The sequence below is a fragment of the Cnephaeus nilssonii genome, assembly GCF_951640355.1.
Source record: "Cnephaeus nilssonii genome assembly, chromosome: 10".
NCBI lineage: Eukaryota > Metazoa > Chordata > Mammalia > Chiroptera > Vespertilionidae > Cnephaeus > Cnephaeus nilssonii.
Window position 1 is genome coordinate 31,099,585 of NC_137081.1, and position 15,772 is coordinate 31,115,356.

Here is a 15,772-nt window from a genome sequence, read left to right on the forward strand (position 1 = left end):
AAAATTGGTCCTTTCCTCTGGGGGGGCGGGGAAGTTGTCCTCTTCGACTTAGCACAGCTCCAGAGGGTTGTACATGGAACGGTGAGGGAGGAAGGGGACACCTGTCTAGCCAGCGAGATCAGCTGAATCAACCCTGATGATCAGTGGGGTGACAGATGTTGCAGCCAGTTCACCCTTCACATCCAGAGCTGAACCTTTTGGCCTTAAAAAGTAGTTAAGAGGGATGACGCAAACTTTTAACATTGAGGTATTCACATGTTTTGTATCTTTAATAAGAGATTCTGCAATAGATACAGGATTCTGAATGAATGAAGTAAGAGCTCAGTAGTGGTGCAATATTTATAGATTTGTGTGTTGTCTGAAGTTCAACTCAGCCTGCTTCTCTTGGTTTCTTGGGATAGAAACATGGCAATATCAGCATCTTACCGTCTTAAATATCTGAGCTGTCTAAGGGTGGTGTAACTGCTCATGAAAGAGGCATCTCACTGCATGTTTTGACACGTGATAATGGGTAGGATGATCTACATGCAGACAGCTCTTTTTTTTCATTCATAGGAAGCCGGAGATATCCCATTGCTTTATAAATTGCAGAAGGCAGTGATTGATGGGGGTATGTCACACTTTAGTTGTTCACTCTCTAGTTGCCTCTTTCTTGCTTGTCTTGAGGTCAACTGCGGTAATTCTGTCTTTGTGGCTAACATGGTAGCTATCCCTCAGGGACTAGGGTGGGTCAGGTTTGGCAGAGTATGCAGGCATAGCTGCCAGCCCATGGCTAGAGTGGAACTGGAACAGAAAGACTGTTTTAAAGATCTCTAATGATTTGTAACCAGAAACTATAAAAATTGCTGAGTGTCTAAAATCCCATGGGGGTGGTACATTTGGATGCTAATTTTAACTTTGACTAACATGTCATAGTAATCACCTGTAGTCATCTGTTGAGAGTTAAATCCATTCTATATCATCTATATTAGGAAATTTTGAGTTTCCAAGCTTGCTTTCTATTTAAGAAAAATTAACATTTTATTTCTCCCTTATCCTCTGAAAAGAAGCACATAGTATAAACTTTGGAATGATAAAAGAATAAGAGTACATGTTTGCATGTTTGTTTTTGAAACATTTGGAAAATACTTAATTTTGTCACTTAACTGTTGAAGGCATGCTTTTTCTTAGCTGTGTTTTCCACTTAAGTATTTTTGTAAAATTTGGCTTATTTTTGTAAAGTAATCTTGCACTAATTTAAGTTTAGCAATCAATATCTGGAGAGTTCACTGGGGCTGCACTGCTTAAAGTGGTTTGTTTATAAGCATGTGATTGAGGGTGAAGGTACCCAAGCCTTGTTGCATTCACAGTTTACCCTGCTCCTAGGTCAGTGAGAGAGGTGGAACATGAGAATGCTTTATGAATCTCATTTACATTCCTTTTCTTCTTTGCTATTTACTTTGCTATCCATAAAAACAATCCCAATTTTCTTTCTGCCACTTTTCTGGGGGTAGGTTTGGGGGAGTAGGATTTTGCTGGCTTCCTCTTAGAGAACCCACATTCTAGAGCTGTTCTAGCTCTCGATGTTCTTGAGGGATTATATGTTATTGTTCTGTTTTCTTGAAAACCTTCTTTTTTTTTTTTACTCTTACCTTTATTTAAAAAAAAATCAGCTGGTGTAGAAAAGATATCAGCATGTTTTATTTTATTTAAAACGTAAAAAGGATAACCGGATAACCTACTCCTTTCTTATTTCAGTTATGAAAGTATGCAATCCTAGTTTTTTGCTTTGTGTGTTTTTTTGTTTTGTTTGTCTTTGACCTGCCTGTAGTAGATTTTCTCTTACTTGGTGATTTGTTAGTATTCTGTTAATCTGCTCTTATGTGTTTATCACCATTTCTATTAGTTCCAAAGGGACTGAGCTCCCTCTAGGTCTACTTGTGACTATGTACTAGTGTTCTTATTAAATCAGTGGACAGATTGTGGAGTTCATAGTTTTTAAACCAAGGAAATAATTTTTGGTTCCAAGCTTTGGTAAGCTCATTATTTTATTTCTTTCTCCAACCTAGGATGGTGATAGAGACATTTTTATTGATGGGATTGTTGCTCGTAATAGAGCCTTGAATGGGGATCTGGTGGTCGTGAAGCTGCTTCCAGAGGAGCAGTGGAAGGTGAGTTAAATTTTCATTTTCTAATTATAGACTTCTCATGGCCTTTTGCATCCATGGTGCATCACTGAGTATTATGGACCCCTAAGGCCCTGTGGTTGTCTCAGAAACAGGCCACATAATGCTTAGGACATAGAAGCATCTGGTGAGCAGACATGGAATGATTTGAGTTGTTTTCCTTGCTCTCTCTCCCCTGTGATTTGTCTTCCCTGTCACATGCTTTGCAAATTATATAACCTCTTTATGCCTCAAATGCCTCACCCATAAAATGGGAATGATCATAGTACCTACTTCATAGGTTTGTCATGTGGATTAAATGAGAATACCTGTAAAAATCTTAGAATGGTGCCAGATTAATGGTAGCAGTTCTTATTAATAACAGATCCAGAAATGTGGAAGTATTACCTTATACCAGAGCTTTGTTGAGGCATAAGTTTAATTCTTTTTTATCTGACAGGGCTAGAATAATTGAGTTAGACCTGTGTGCCAGGGATTTGTAGGGTGCAGGGAAATTAGTCATGATCCAAGATGACATAGTTCTTGCCCTCATAGAGCTTTTAGTCTGGTGGGGAGTACAGGCAGGAAGAGACACATACTAATTTAAGAGGCACTTATACAAATTTAAGGATACCGGTACATTTTTTTAAATCCTCACCTGAGGGTATGTTTTTTAAATTGATTTAGAGAGAGAGAAAGGAACAGATTGAGAGAGAACATTGATCAGTTGCCACCTGTATGTGCTCTGACTACACCAACCATGGATCGAACCTGCAACCTAGATATGTGCCCTGACCAGGAATCGAACCCCTCACCCTTTTGATGTACAGATGACACTACAACCAACTGAGCCACCTGGCCAGTGCCAAGGATGATGTTTTTTAATGCTGTGAAGTTAAGTACAGAGTGTTTTATGAAAGTGAATTATTCTAAACCAGATCCCCGCTCCCCCAGTGTGGATATAGTTTCCTCCCCTGATTCCTTGAAAGCACAGTTAAGAGTTGGCTCCAGGTCCTAGGGACACAGATTGATTTAGTTCACTTCCTCTTTTCTTGAAAGCATCATTTAGCACAGTGTTGACCAAGTCCAAGAAGATAAGAGGAGTGCATTAAGGCTAAGCCAAAGGGGTCAAGCCAAAGGAAGTATTCTTATAGAGGTCATTTGGTAAAGTTAAGAAACAGCGTTACAATTAAGATGAGCCAAAGAAGGGCAAGAAATATGGCTTTCTTTTACTTAAGGGATGTAGAATTGAAAGAAACGGAAGAGTTGGGTGGGTCTAGAGCTGACTAGGTGTTGACTAGTGAAGAACACCTGTTGAGCTCTGCAGAGATTGCTTAGAGCAGTGATGGCGAACCTATGACACACGTGTCAGCACTGACACGCGTAGCCATTTCTGATGACACACGGTCGCTGAGGCAGCCGCATGCCGAGAATGAAACATTTGGTGCTCCTGAGGATGAAACATTTGCGAAATAATGTTTTTTCCTCAAAGTGACACACTACCCGAGTTATGCTCAGTTTTTTGGCGAAGTTTGACACACCAAGCTCAAAAGGTTGCCCATCACTGTCTTAGAGGAACAAGGCCAAGTTGCCTGGCATTCTTATTGTCCTTGGCTGAGGTAGGGGATGGCTAAAATAAACAAGCATATGAATAAATAAATTGGTTACTTGTTCTTTACACATTTCTATTTAAGACCAGCAAGCACATCCTTTCCTGGTATGGTCAGAAGCACTCTTGCTTTGGGCAAGAAGCCTAAGAAGATGGGGGTAGGCTGGAGTTGAACGTGTTTGTTGCTGTTGTTGAGTTCTAAAAGGACAGATTTTGGACTTGGTCGTTCTTATTTCTGTGTTGGTGCCTTTACTTCTAGAAAAAAAAACCTATACCTGCTTTAAGACTCAACAAAGCAAAGTTGTGGTTTTCCCTAAAATGTCTTAATTTTGTGGACATTATCTGCTAATTAAGCAGATAAGAATTTGTAGAAGTTCTTCTAGCATTTCCACAGTCAAAACATTCAGAGTACGTAGACACAACTTGTTGTTTTTCTATTTTACAGTTAATATCTGTAAAATATTGGCATGGATAAAAATAAGAGCCTAGACTGGCCAGGAGGACCCTACTGGGTTGCTAGTAGGAGTGGAGAAGGGGCAATGACAGAAGGCCAGCCTGGGTGTGTGCATAGGCCCTCTTCAGCTTTCAGAAGATTTGAAATGTAGAGGGGTTCCTTTCTTATGCTGTTTCTGTGGAGCCCCTAAGGGTCTTCACGTGACTGCCTGACAATTGCTTTTTTTTTTTTTAAAAAAAAATCCTCACCCAAGGACATGTGTGTTTTTTTAAAAAATTGATTTTTTAGAGAGAGGGAGGGGGAGAGGGCGGGGGGAGAGAGACAGACAGACAAACATCTATGTGAGAGAGAAATATCGATTAATTGCCTCCCACATGTGCCCCAACCAGAGATCGAACCTGTAATCTGACTGGGAATAGAACTTGCCACCTTTCCGTGTACTGGATGACACTCCAACCAACTGAGCCACACCAACCAGGATGACAATGGCTTTTTATATTAAAGTCAGCCCCAGAAGGTCTGTCTCTTAGGACTCATTAGTTAGAATATTTCACAGCTTCCCATTCTGAAGAGGGGAGCTCTGTTGACTGTAACACACCTGTGACAGTTGTTGATGATAAGGTCAAACTAGAGAGAAGAGAATATTCAGACTGCCATCAAGAATCCCTGACAACTGAAATTGGTTTGGCTCAGTGGATAGAGCGTCGGCCTGCAGACTCAAGGGTCCCAGGTTCGATTCTGGTCAAGGGCATGTACCTTGGTTGCGGGCACATCCCCAGTAGCAGGTGTGCAAGAGGCAGCTGATCAATGTTTTTCTCTCATCGATGTTTCTAACTTTCTATCCCGCTCTCTTCCTCTCTGTAAAAAAAATCAATAAAATATATTAAAAAAAAAAAAAAAGAATCCCTGACATGTAGAAGCTCAACATCTCAAAGCATACTGGTCAATTGTATTACAGGTTTGTTAGTACAAAAGCATATTGTTATCAAAGGAATCTGTAGTCAATGGTGTGAACAAATGTGAATTAATTGGATTATTCATCTTTGCTTCTTTATACTTGTGCTCACCCCTCTTGGGTATGTAAACTACAGGGCCTTTGGGGTTTTGGAAAACAACAACAATTCTTTTAGCTATTGTAGTAAACAGTCAATTTATTTCACAGCATGTTTTTTTGTGTGTTTTTTTTGAAAAATAGCTATAAAAGTATCAAGCTGTGAGCCAATATAAAAAACAATTTGCTTGTATATAACAATTTTAATTTCAGAATTATTCCACATTTTTAGTATTTATGTATATTTTTTGTTACAGTAATCTAATGAAGGATAATTGAAGGGCAAATGATAGTTTATTTTCACTTTGTCAGTTGAGAAATTGCCTTCTCTGAGAACTTGGAGTTTTTGACAGAACCAGAGAGTAGAATCCAGAATCCTTGGACTCTTCGCTTAATGTTCTTTTCTTATGTGTGTGTTTTTATTTTTGTTTTGTTTTTTGAGCGAGTGCATGTGTATATATTTTTCTAGGCTGAGCATCTGTGGCTTTCCTCACGTTTTTAAAACAGGGGGCTGGGGCATGTTGCCCAAATAGTTAGGAGCCGTGATCCTGATGTTTCTGCCTGCAGCAGTGCAGGGTACCAGGGGCTTCTCATCTTCCACCCATCTTGCTTTGTGTTAGATATTGGAGGTACGAACTCCAATAGATTATACGCTTTGGTCTTAAGGAGCTCCTAGGCTGGATGGAAAGGGGATGGGAACAACTGTAGTATGGTTTGCAGGATAGAAAGAGAGAGACATGTTGTTATGGAAGCATGAAGCTCTTGAGTGAGTTGGGGAAGGTCCATATAGAGGAGATTACATTTGAACTAAGGTTTGAAGGATGGGAATGGAGAAGGAGAGAAAATTTGTTTTGTTTTAGGAGGAGAGTGGGGCTGAGAATGATTTGGCAAGAGATGATTATGAAAGTTCCCCCTTTGAGGAGGAACATATGGAATAAAGCTCCCTCTTCCTGCCATGCCGTTGGCTAAGTGCTGCTGCCCCTCAACCAAGTCTCCTAGACACTGGCAAGAGCAGGGGTTTCCTAACTGTTCTCTAGATCCTGCCCTCCAGGAAGATCAGCATCCTTGGCCCCTTTGCCAGAAGCTCACAGAATACTCTACTTTGCTTTGTAAAATATTCTATTTGGCCATTTATTTGATCTTCATCCTGCTTCTTCCATTCTTTTCCCTTGTCCTTTTCTTTCCTTTTTCCCCATCAAGTTAATCTCCCATCATTGTTAAACAACCTTGTCCTTCATCTTTTTTTTGTTAACTAAAAAAGTGTATCCTACTGTTTTCCTTATCTTGATACTTTATTTTTTTTTAATCCTCACTTGAGGACATGCTTAGGGAGAGAGAGAGGGAGAGGGAGAGGGAGAGAGAGAGGGAGGGAGGGAGGAAGAGAGATAGAGATAGAGATAGAGATAGAGATAGAGATAGAGATAGAGAGAAATACCTATTGGTTACTTCCAGAGTGGGGATCAAATCTGCAACCCAGGTGTATTCCCTGATAGGGAATCAAACCATCGTGCATAGGTCATTGCTCAATCAACTGAGCCACTCTGGCTGGACCCTTCTCTTAATACTTTACAAATAAGCATTGTAAATCTGTAGGTATTGCTGCTGATTACTAACTTTTTAGTGCTTACTATGTACCAGGAACTGTATTTGGTGCCTCACACCATTCTTTAGTTTGTTGTTATCTGTCTCAATTTTGTGAATGAGAACCCTGGGGTTTAGCTTAAACATCTTACTTATTTAGGGAAGTAGGCAGAGATAGAGTTGGGATTCAGATTCACATCTTATTTCATGGTCTTATTGCTGTTTATTAGTCGAGATATAAAGAAGAAAGTTATTTGATCTGTAGATAGATATTGTTAGGTATCATAAAAATCAGCATAAATAAAAAATTAGCTAATATTTTAAGTTGCCATCATGGGTAAAGAAGATGACTATTAATTCAAATGACCAAAGGCCTAGTATTAGTTTTAGGAAATAAACAGTTTAGAAAAAAATAATTAGAATTCTAGTGCTTGTATCTTAAGACTAGAGAGATATGATGGCTTCTCATAGTGTTACGGAGGCAGATGGGAATGACACCTGCTGTAGTTGGTGGATCAGATACTGAGAGGACTGACCCAATTCAGATTAAAAGCTTGCCCTAACCAGTTTGGATCAGTGGATAGAGCATTGGCCTTTGGACTGAAGGGTCGTGGGTTCAATTCTGGCACAATCCCCAGTATGGGGCGTGTGGGAGGCAGCCGGTCAGTGATTCACTCTCATCATTGATGTTTTGATCTCTCTCTTCCTCTCTGAAATCAGTAAAAAAATATATTAAAAAAAATAAAGAGCTGGACAAGGTACAGAGTCAAATGGGTTGTAGACCCAGGTGCCATCCTGACTTGTTGACAGCAGATCCCCCATTCATGGGGCATGTTGCACAGATATTCAGAAAGCAGGCAGTTGTCATGTAGGAGATGGGTCCTTCTGGGGCTTTGGGATAGGGTTCTAATTTCAGATATGTTGTATTGTCTTATTACAAACAGACTAGTAAATGCAGCCACTGGGCTGGGAGTTAAGGGTAGGATTTGATCCCTACACTAGTATTGGCTAGAGCAGTACTAGGAGCAAGAACCATAGCAGAAGATCAACCCTAAGATCAGAATTCTGGACCTTTTCTAGTTACATAAAGGAAATTTGGGAATTCAGCTCTGGAATCTCAGATCTGGGAGGTGGGTTAAAAGCTAAGGCCTCCTTCCTATAGGAGGAGCCAAAGCTGTTTAAATATTGCCTATTTTGCTTGATTGGGAGCTAGGGTGAGCAGTTTAGTTGATGCAACCATAGTGAGTGACCATTAGAAAAATCAGAGTGAAGGAGGCCAACAGGAACATAGTTAAATTACACTCAATCAGGAAAAGAGAAGTGTGAAAGAGAAGCTGACTAGCTAAAGAGTTAGGGTGAATTTCAAGTGAAATTTCTATTCATTAGAACCAAGCTTCTATATTCTTTTGTCTGAATATTTAAAAATATAGTAAGACTAGTGGCCCGGTGCACAAATTCATACACATTGAAAGGAAATTAATTAGAAGGAATATTTTAATATCGCTGTTCGCCCTTTCTCTATAATAGAAGTGTCAACCAAATTCACGATCCACAATGACAGATCGAAACACGTGTGTGATTGGCGCCAGCGAGAGCTTTATATATACAGATAAACTTGCTTAATTAGACCTGCTTTCTGATTTAGCTAAACTTTTTCCAGCTCAGTAAAGCACCCCAACTTCTCTTTCAGGTAATTGTCAGCAACACAGCAGTAAATATCAACACAAAGCAGATTATTATTGTAGATCACGCAGGGAGAACAAAGGGTAAAATATTTAACTGCAGCAGTGTTTGACTATATTCTGTGTGAGAAAACCTGAAGTCATTTTCAAGGTCCACCATTTCTTATTTATTTTCAGTCGGGTCAAGTTTCTAAATCTCTGTTTTCCTGCTAATGAAAAGAAAATAGAATTCCACTGAGTCTCCTATCTACCTACTCCAGGACTTCTGTGAGGATCAAATGAGATGAGGCACAGGAAAATGCTTCACAGACATCTGGTTAAAGTGTAAAATGTTTCCTCCTGGCTATAAAGCAAGTCGTGTTCCTGGGCTGAAGAAACTCCAAGGAGACTAGTTGCTAGGGAGAGGAAGCTGGGCAATGCTATGTGACGTCATTACTCAGTGCCCACAGCCACCATTTCCGGGCTGGGCTGGGCTGTGGGCCGCATTTTGCACCATGGGGTCTTGGCAGCATCTGCTGCAATTTGGTGGGCTGTTGCTCAGGGTGGTGGCAGGGCCTGTGTCCCACTTGGGGGAAGCTGAGTGTTGCTTTGTCGGCACCAGGTCCACGGTGCCGTTTCTCTGTAAATGGTCAGCTCTTGCGTTGAGCATCTGCCCCCTGGTCAGTGCACATCATAGCGACTGGTCAGATCAGATGGTCAGACACTTAGCATACCTAGTATTAGCCTTTCATATATATCCTATCTAATAAAAGAGTAATATGCAAATTGACCATCACTCCAACACACAAGATGGCTGCCCCCATGTGGTCAAAGATGGCTGCCCCCAAGTGGACACAAGATGGCTGCCATAAGATGGCCAGCAGGGGAGGGCAGTTGGGGGCGATTAAGCCTGCAGGAGAGGGCAGTTAGGGGTGACCAGGCTGGCAGAGGAGGAAAGTTGGGGGCGACCGGGCCTGCAGGGAAGGGCAGTTGGGAGGGACCCAGGCCTGCAGGGGAGGGCAATTAGGGGCAAACAGGCTGGCAGGGGAGCAGTTAAACATCAATCAGGCTGGCAGGGGAGTGGTTAGGGGGTGATCAGTCTGGCATGCAGAAGCGGTTAGGGGCAATCAGGAAGGCAAGCAGGCGAGCAGTTGGGAGCCAGCAGTCCTGGATTGTGAGAGGGATGTCCGACTGTTCGTTTAGGCCCAATCCTACTGGGATTTGGCCTAAACGGGCAGTTGGACATCCCTTGAGGGGTCCCAGATTGGAGAGGGTGCAGGCTGGGCTGAGGGACACCACCCCCCCATGCACGAATTTCGTGCACCGGGCCTCTAGTGTGTGTGTGTGTGTGTGTGTGTGTGTGTGTGTGTGTGTGTGTATGTATATGTATGTGTGTGTGTGTGTATATGTGTGTGTGTGTGTGTGTGTGTGTGTGTGTGTGTGTGTATATATATATATATATATATATATATATATATATATATATATATCCTAGCCTAGAACTGATTTAATAATTGATACCCACTGGAAAATAATGCTATTCATGTATCCCCCAGGTATTTGTTGAGTATCTGCATTGTACTGACAGGATATAGGGGGAATAAATCAATTTGTTAGTTAAGTCTAAATTTCTCTTGGGGCAGGATTCCTTCACTTAACTTACAACAGAGCAAAGGCTATACATGAATTAAGGAGGGTATAGAAGCAGGGACAGTTATGCTATATTTTCTAACATGTCTATTATACAGTTACTAAGAAAACATTTTTATTTAATGATTAATAATATTTTGGCAAGGAAATAATAGAAGTATGGATAGGTATTTTGGAAGAGCTTGGCACAGAAAGAAAAAAAAATAACTTAAGTTTGGAAGAATACAGGAAGTACTGATAGGAGTAACTACTCTTATTCTAAATTAAACAAACAATAGGAAAAATCAAAGTGCACATTTAATCTCTGGTTTTCAATGACTGTTCCAAACCTTCTTATGGTCACATGAAATTGGTCTAGCATAGTAAATTGTTTCCTTTGACAACTACCTTTTCCTTCAAATGATTGTTTTAAAGTTTTGTCTTCCAAGTTCTTTAAATACGCACCCATCATATTAGATTATATTTAATCCAATCTCTTATATAACACTATCATTTTGGATTATTCTTAATTCCAGTGGAATTAGGATTTCTTAGAACTGTTTGGTTTCTTGGCCTGGGTGGCAGGCCCAAAAAAGACTTGGAAGGTACTTAATGATGGGGAGAGCAAGGTCTTTGGAGCCTCCACCCACAGCAGTATGGTTGGTAAGGTGTATCTACTATGATGATCAGATTTTTCCCAAATTGTTATATACACAAATCTATTTTTAACAATCATCTTTTCTTCTTTATTATTGCCAGCTCTGGGATCAAATACTTCAGGTTCTCTGTTGCTTTAAACATGCTTTCAGATCTCTGTAATTCAAATTGAAATGTCTGAAATAAGGAATGTATCATTTAAGGTTAGAGTAGCTTATTTGTGCAGGGAAACTCCCAGTTAACATTTCAGAATTATTTGCTAGAAAACTAATTAATTCCTTCTTAACTCCATGGAGATAGTTTGATGAAATTCATGCTTATTGTAAGGAATGAGTCAATGTAGATAAAGTACTGATAACAATGTTAGCACATAATAAGTGCTCGAGAAATGGCAGATATTACTATTACTCTTCTTTGAAATGAGGACTGAGAGTCATAGTTTGGCCAAGATCACATAATAATTCAATTTTATGATTTCCTGCTCTTGAATTTACCACTGACAATATATACTCACAGCAGACATAAAATATTGATGTAAATGTTGACATAAAATGTTTGTGGTTTAATAAGCATTCCTTTGAAGTGTCTAAATTGCTGGACAATTGTGTGGTAGGTAAGGTCATACTGTGGAATGACATGGCTTAGTTCTTATTCATGCTCCTTGCCCATCAAGATCTTTTAGAGTTTTGTTTTGTATTATCTTCATTCCAGAGTTCCAGGGTGAATGGAACAGCTGCCAACTGGAGTATTCCCCTTTCCTGTGGCAGAAGGAAACAGAAAGGGAACTGCTTTGAGGGGAAGGACTAGGGTGGTTTTTGATACATTGAGTTTAAGGGGATAGTAGCAAATTATGATGGAATTGTCTAGAAGACATTGTGTTGGGTACTATATTCAGTGTTGGGATAGAACAGTGAGAAAATATGCAAGCTCTGTCTTCATGGAGCTTGCATATCACTGGGAAAGACATAATAATATAAATAAAATATGATTAGCATGCTCAATAGTGAGTGATAAGTACTAAAGTAAAAAAAAAAATAAAGGAAGACATAAGAATTTTAGGGATGTGATTGAGATTTTTAATAGGATGACCAAAGAAGGCTTCATTGAGAAGGTGACTTTGTGTAAGAATTGAAGGAAGTGAGGGAGCTATCCTTGTGGAGATCTTGGGGAACAGCAAATATGTGCCTTAATGTGTTCAAGGGACAGCAAAGAGGTTGAGCTGTAGAACAGTTGGAAGTGAGGTCAGAGGGTTTGTGGGGTTGGACTATATAGATTAGGTAGGGCCTGTGTATCAATTAGGAGTTGGGTTTTAGCTCTGATGGAGGTGGAAAGACTTGGAGGAACTAGAGTATTGACATGATATGACTTATGTTTCATAGGCTCACTCTGGCTGCTCTATTGGGAATAGACTGAAGGGGGCAAGAGTAGAAGATCCTTTACAAGGCTATTATCTATATCCAGGTGAGAGATATGATGCACCAGGGTGGTGGCCATGGTGGCAGTGATGTAGAGTTGACAGGATGAGCTGACAAATGTGGTAGTGGTTGTGTGTGTGTGTGTGTGTGTGTGTGTGTGTGTGTGTGTGTCTGAGAGAGAGAGAGAGAGAGAGAGAGAGAGAGAGAGAGAGAGAGAGAGAGAGAGATATTAATTGACAAAGAAGGATAATGGGATTTTTGAGTAACTGGAAGAATGGAGATAGTTTGTTCTGTTCCTATTAACTAAATAAAGGTACTTTCAGATGAACTACCTTAAGCAAATGAAGTTCCCAATAACAGATATGCCTTTAAGAACCTCTGTAATATGTCTTTAAAAATGATAGTGTTTATGGTCATATTTTATAATGAAAGAAGCTATTGGCAAGCCTTGTCAGGAACTCCCTGTGGAAATATCAATTGCTTTTCTTGGCTCCAAGTTATTTCCTTGAACAGTGTATTATACTTTGTCCCAAGTGTGCCATTAAGGGATTTGAAAGTTTGTTCAAACATGTGTGGCATGTGAGTGCTGTCACTTAAGCCTGGCCAGAGGAGCCAAGAAACGAAAAGCAGCTCCTAGGTGGACTTTGACATGATTGGGACTGAACCAGATGCTCAGGTAGAGGGATGGGATGCACAAAGTCTTCAACCAACATTGCTCAACTAAACAGTCCTGTCAGTAGAAAGTGTGTGTGGACAGGTATATGTACATCTTCTGGAAAACCTCCATTATACCCAGTTGATAGCACTGGGGAATGTAATATAATTTATTTGCTGGAACAGAATTTTCCAGTGCTAATATAGACTTGCTCTTTTTTATAAGATTTAAAATAGCACTCTTCAAAGATAACTTTTATGTTCAAGGAAGGGCTTTTCTCTATCAGTAAGTGGCGAAACTATGAAATGTTTCATGTTTGGAATTTGAGTAAGCCATGTGTGATGGAAATGTTACTTAGCATTTTTATTTAGGATTTCATTGGAATTGTTTGGTTATAAGGATCCTTTCTGTGGCTGTCCAGTTTTTTAATACATTAATATATTAATTTTAAAAGGAAGGGGGAGAAAATCTAATCAATATCAAATAGTTTTGAAATAGCCAGATTCTTGATTCTGGTTAAGTTCCAGTAGCTATTTGCAGTTGATTTAATTTACAGTTCAATGTAGACGTTTCTCTTCCCCTCTTCTCCCCTTTCTAAGGGATAGATTGCTACTTCAAGATTTTGTAGGAATCAGGAAATGTACCTGCAAGTTATGCTCAGCTCTATACTTTCTCTTCTTTATCTAGGCATTTGTGATTTTTCTAGCTAAAACTGTTGTTTTTAAATTGGGTAATGGTGAACTTTATGGTTATTTTGAGTTTATATTGAAATTGGCATTATAACTTAGGTATGAAGCTCTAGAATTATTTTTGAAAAATGCATTTATTTAAATGGCTTCCAGTTTTACTTAGTTGCATTTGTATTTATAGTTGCTTCATATGGTGCTAAGTTTTTTTTTTTTTTTGTATTTGGTTTTTGTTTTCCAATTTTTTTTATTAAGGTATTATATGTGTACATATCTTACCATTGCCCCCTCCCTCTCATATATGCCCTCACCCCCCAGAGTTTTGCGTCCATTGGTTATGTTTATATGCATGCATACAAGTCCTTTGGTTGATCTCTTATCTTCCCCACCTCTCCCTAACCTTCCTGCTGTAATTTGACAGACTGTTTGATGCTTTACTGCCTCTGTATCTATCTTTTTGTTCAAGTTTATAGTGTTTTTTATTATCCATAAATGAGTGAGATCATGTGGTATTTTTCTTTCATTGCCTGGCTTATTTCACTCAGCATAATGTTCTCCAATTCCATCCAGGTTGCTGCAAATGGTAAGAATTCCTTCTTTTTTATGGCAGCATAATATTCCATTGTGTAGATGTACCATAGTTTTCTGATCCAGTCATCTGCTGATGGGCACCTAGGCTGTTTCCAGATCTTAGCTATTGTAAATTGTGCTGCTATGAACATAGGGGTGCATATATCCTTTCTTATTGGTGTTCCCAGTTTCTTAGGATATATTCCTAGGAGTGGGATTACTGGGTCAAATGGGAGTTCCATTTTCAGTTTTTTGAGGAAACTCCATACTGTTCTCCACAGTGGCTGCACCAGTCTGCATTCCCACCAGCAGTGCACGAGGGTTCCTTTTTCTGCGCATCCTCGCCAACACTTGTTGGTTGTTGATTTGTTGATCATAGCCATTCTGACAGGTGTGAGATGGTACCGCATTGTTGTTTTGATTTGCATCTCTCGGATAATTAGTGACGTTGAGCATGTTTTCATGTGTCTCTTGGCCTTCCTTCTGTCTTCTTTTGAAAAGATTCTATTTAGGTCCGTTGCCCATTTTTTTATTGGATCATTTATCTTCCTTTTATTAAGTTGTATAAGCTGCCTGTAGATGTTGGAGATTAAACCTTTATCAGTGATACCATTTGCAAATATGTTCTCTCATGCAGTGGGCTTTCTTGTTGTTTTGTTGATAGTTTCTTTTGCTGTAAAAAAGCTTTTTATTTTGATGTAGTCCCATTTGTTTATTTTCTCTTTCATATAGTGCTAAGTTTCAACTGCGATGATTAACTGATGACTCCTGGTCTCCAGACATAGTGGTTAATGGGGAAGAATGCAGTATCATGCTGACAAGCATATCACTTTAGCTGGCTCTTGCTACTTGGTAGTTAACTTTATTCATTTCTTACAATTTTTAAAGAATGTTTCTTTTACAGCTGATTTAAGTCTTTCTCATTCTCTTCATAAGAGAAAAAGAAACCAATATTTATTGAGCATGTTTTATGTGCCCAACATTTTGGGAACCTCTGAGGAATATAAAAAATGAATGTGACATGGTTTGCTGCCTGGTTGGAGCAAGAAACATGCAAACAAATAAGTGGAATATAACCTGATCAAGGAACCTTGTAATGAAAGAATAGTTAAGGAAAAGCAGTAGAACAAAGGAAGGAAAAAGAACATTTCTTAAGAGAGGGAAAGTAGTCAGAATCATTCATAGAAGAGCTAGGTCCTGAATGTCGATTATTTGCCAGGCAGACAAACAGTGCAGAGACATGGTATGCAGTGTATGTTCGTGCTGGGAGCTGTCTGTGCAAAGCTCACTCTGAATCTGTTTGCAGGAAATCTCCCATAGGAGTGTCCAGGACTGTGAGCACTGGACCTGGTGCCCTAGACCTGTGTGTTTGTCACAGCTCTGCTGTTTAGTTGCTGTGGGGTTGTGACATGTCTGAACCAGTTCTTTCCTCTGTGAGCTGAATATAATTATTCTCCTCTATATCACCTGGGGTCATTGTGTGGGTCAAATCAGTCAGTATGTGTAAATATGAAGAGTGATAATAAAAGCCTTAGTGTTTGTTATGATTAACATTCATAATTATATTTAAATGTTCTCTACTTTACTAACTCCTCTCCCTTGTTGAATCCCCTTTATTTGAGTCTCTTCTCAGGGGTCTAGTCTCAGCTTATCTTTTCAG

At 39.6% G+C, this 15,772-nt stretch overlaps 1 protein-coding gene across 6 annotated transcripts in view; it reads left to right on the forward strand.

Annotated features, from left to right (window-relative positions):
- DIS3L2 (DIS3 like 3'-5' exoribonuclease 2) overlaps window positions 1–15,772 on the forward strand; it is a 345,537-nt gene that overhangs the window by 52,669 nt on the left and 277,096 nt on the right. For all 6 annotated transcript variants that reach the window (XM_079782043.1, XM_079782046.1, XM_079782041.1 and 3 more), the window contains one exon: window positions 2,049–2,150. In XM_079782043.1, the coding sequence (XP_079638169.1) occupies window positions 2,049–2,150 (102 nt within the window). The remainder of the gene's footprint in view (window positions 1–2,048; window positions 2,151–15,772) is intronic.